Genomic DNA, 2,433 nt, shown 5'->3' on the forward strand with positions numbered 1-2,433 from the left:
TGGTTAAATATACTTATAATCATTCTTTCTTAAAGTTTCAACAATTATATTTTGATACTTGTTTATGACCTCGGAGAGTGACAATTTAACTTGCAGGAGGTGCAAAGAGTGGAAGAATCTCGTCGACCGTCGCCCAAGCCAGAACTGACACGCCCTCCTTCAAGATCATCATGGGCATGCCCCGGCCAATTGTAACAGTGATCCTGTTTATTCTCTTGGTTTTTGCCTGTCAGCATTTCTGTTGGTATGCAGGCTATAATTGTAAAATTGTATATCTTATTTTTGGTTTATTTGTATTGGATTCTTGGAGGTTGGTCGAACTGCGATATTTTTGGGTGGCTCCTTGTGCAATTCTATCTTTTACGAACCGGAAGTCCCCTGTATGGTTCTTTTATTTATTTTTACATGGAAGACCATATAGGGCACGAGGGAGAACTGTGAAAATGAACTTAAAAAATAAAATATTTGGAGAATTTGTACACTGATATTTATATGATGTTTTCTATGTTCATAGTTTTAAATTTTGATTCGCAGTTTCACTCTGGCATGAAAAATACATTATATAATTCAAGAGTTTTTAGAGAATTATTTTCTTTGTTCGCTAAAGTTCGTTAGTTTGGTTCGCCAGTTTCCATACATATAATTCTAGCATGCAAGTTACATATACAATTGTATTGTTGAAATTTTTTGACAGTTTAAACAGAAAAAAAATGTTATAGATTTGCTTCTGTTACGTATGTACTTGAATAAAGATGATGAAATAAAAGAAAAAAGAAAAAATAAATAAATACATTGCATCTTCTCTAATTAGTTCACCGACACTGATTATAAAATTCAGTAAAACAGAATGGTTGGGTTTGCAAATTGGTTAGTACGTGTTCGTTGTATTTCATGAATCCAGTATGAATTGTATTGCTAACTGATTATCTTTCTACTAATTCACGATTATGAATCTGGTAATACAGGTTTGCTTGTTCAATTTTTTATTTGTTACATCCCCTTAAAATTTTTGTTCCAGCATATAATCTTCCAAGGCTGTTCATTATTTTGGAGTTTTTTTTTTTTTTTAGTCACTGAATTTTGTGACTATTAATGAAGGAGATGAAAAAATTCATCTTCATGATAGAAAAAAAAAAAAAAAAAGGGTGAGGCTTTGTGATGATGATGTTGATAGAATATATATATTTTTTTGATAATTTCAAGTAATTTGTATAAATATTTGGTATTATAGTAATAGTCATCAACATAGTCTACGGAGTCATGGATACGGGCTCGGTCTGCTGTTTACAGGCATATTTAAAAAAAGAAAATGTTATTAATATACTTTATATGAAAATAATAATTATACTTTTGAACGTTATCTCATAATTTTAAAACTGTGGATTTAACACCAAACTCGATCGATTTCAATCACTTAATTGAATATTGGAGATGACTTACTAACAACTCAAATTGGAAATCTGATAAAAATCTGACCGGGTTTAGGTTTAGGGAAATTTACCTAAATATGGAGTACGAATTTGCTGTTAAAGAAATTTCTATGTTAAGATGAACCAATGGCATGATGCCATGTGTATTAAAAATGTTTTGAAAATCTCAAGACAGAAATGGTATTTAAAAATCTTGACATGAAAGAAAGGGGAAATTAAAGAAAGTGAATGGTAATAAATAATAACCACAACAGTAATAAATACGAATTTTTTTTTTATTATAAATATTTTGAGATGTAATTTCAAGATAGAAACGGCCTTCATGAATCATGAGTTGGTTAAAAATCTTTATATTGAATATTATTTAAAAAAAATAAATACAAGTGTTAATTACTCAGTAAGCACATCCACAACCCCCAAAAGAAGTCAAAAGCTGCTGTTGCTGTTTCTTCTTCAAAATCATCAATTTCATTAGTTGTTGCAACTCAGCTTTCAATTTCATTAAGTAGTTGCTCCTTGGCTCTTCAATTGTAACAGAGTTTGGATTGTTATCTCATGACCTGATTTTGATGATTTCCCAACTGAGTCAGCTGTTTTAACAAGTCGAACTGGTTATTATGGAGTTTACTCAGAAAATTTGTTCAATCGAGTCAACTTTAAATCCAATCGAGTGGCGTGAACTTCTGTTGGCACCCCAACTTTTACATTTTACATTCCAATTATTTAAATTATTTAGTCATATCCAGTTAAAACTAACACACTATTTAGAATCATAACTGACATTAATTTCCATAACAGAATTTTAACAATAATACACTAACAAAATTGTACCAACGACAATCATATACTCCAGACAACTCAATGTTGATGCTGTTCTCTCTTAAAATAATAATTAACCTACTCATCTTATTTATTTAATTTAGTTGAGGTGTAATAAGTAAAATCTGGAGTGCCAATAGAATTACTCTTAATAATTGATGGCTGATCCCACCACCATCAATTA

The 2,433-nt window shown here is 30.4% G+C and overlaps 1 protein-coding gene across 3 annotated transcripts in view; it reads left to right on the forward strand.

Moving 5' to 3' along the window:
• LOC147410102 (protein VAC14 homolog) overlaps positions 1-521 on the forward strand; it is a 35,567-nt gene extending 35,046 nt beyond the window's left edge. For all 3 annotated transcript variants that reach the window (XM_086432292.1, XM_086432290.1, XM_086432293.1), the window contains one exon: positions 97-521. In XM_086432292.1, the coding sequence (XP_086288418.1) occupies positions 97-195 (99 nt within the window). In that variant the 3' untranslated portion in view covers positions 196-521. The remainder of the gene's footprint in view (positions 1-96) is intronic.
• The last annotated feature ends 1,912 nt before the right edge of the window (positions 522-2,433 follow it).

The sequence above is a fragment of the Akebia trifoliata genome, chromosome 2 (genome assembly GCF_017979445.1).
Source record: "Akebia trifoliata isolate Shusen 1 chromosome 2, ASM1797944v1, whole genome shotgun sequence".
Taxonomy (NCBI): Eukaryota; Viridiplantae; Streptophyta; class Magnoliopsida; order Ranunculales; family Lardizabalaceae; genus Akebia; species Akebia trifoliata.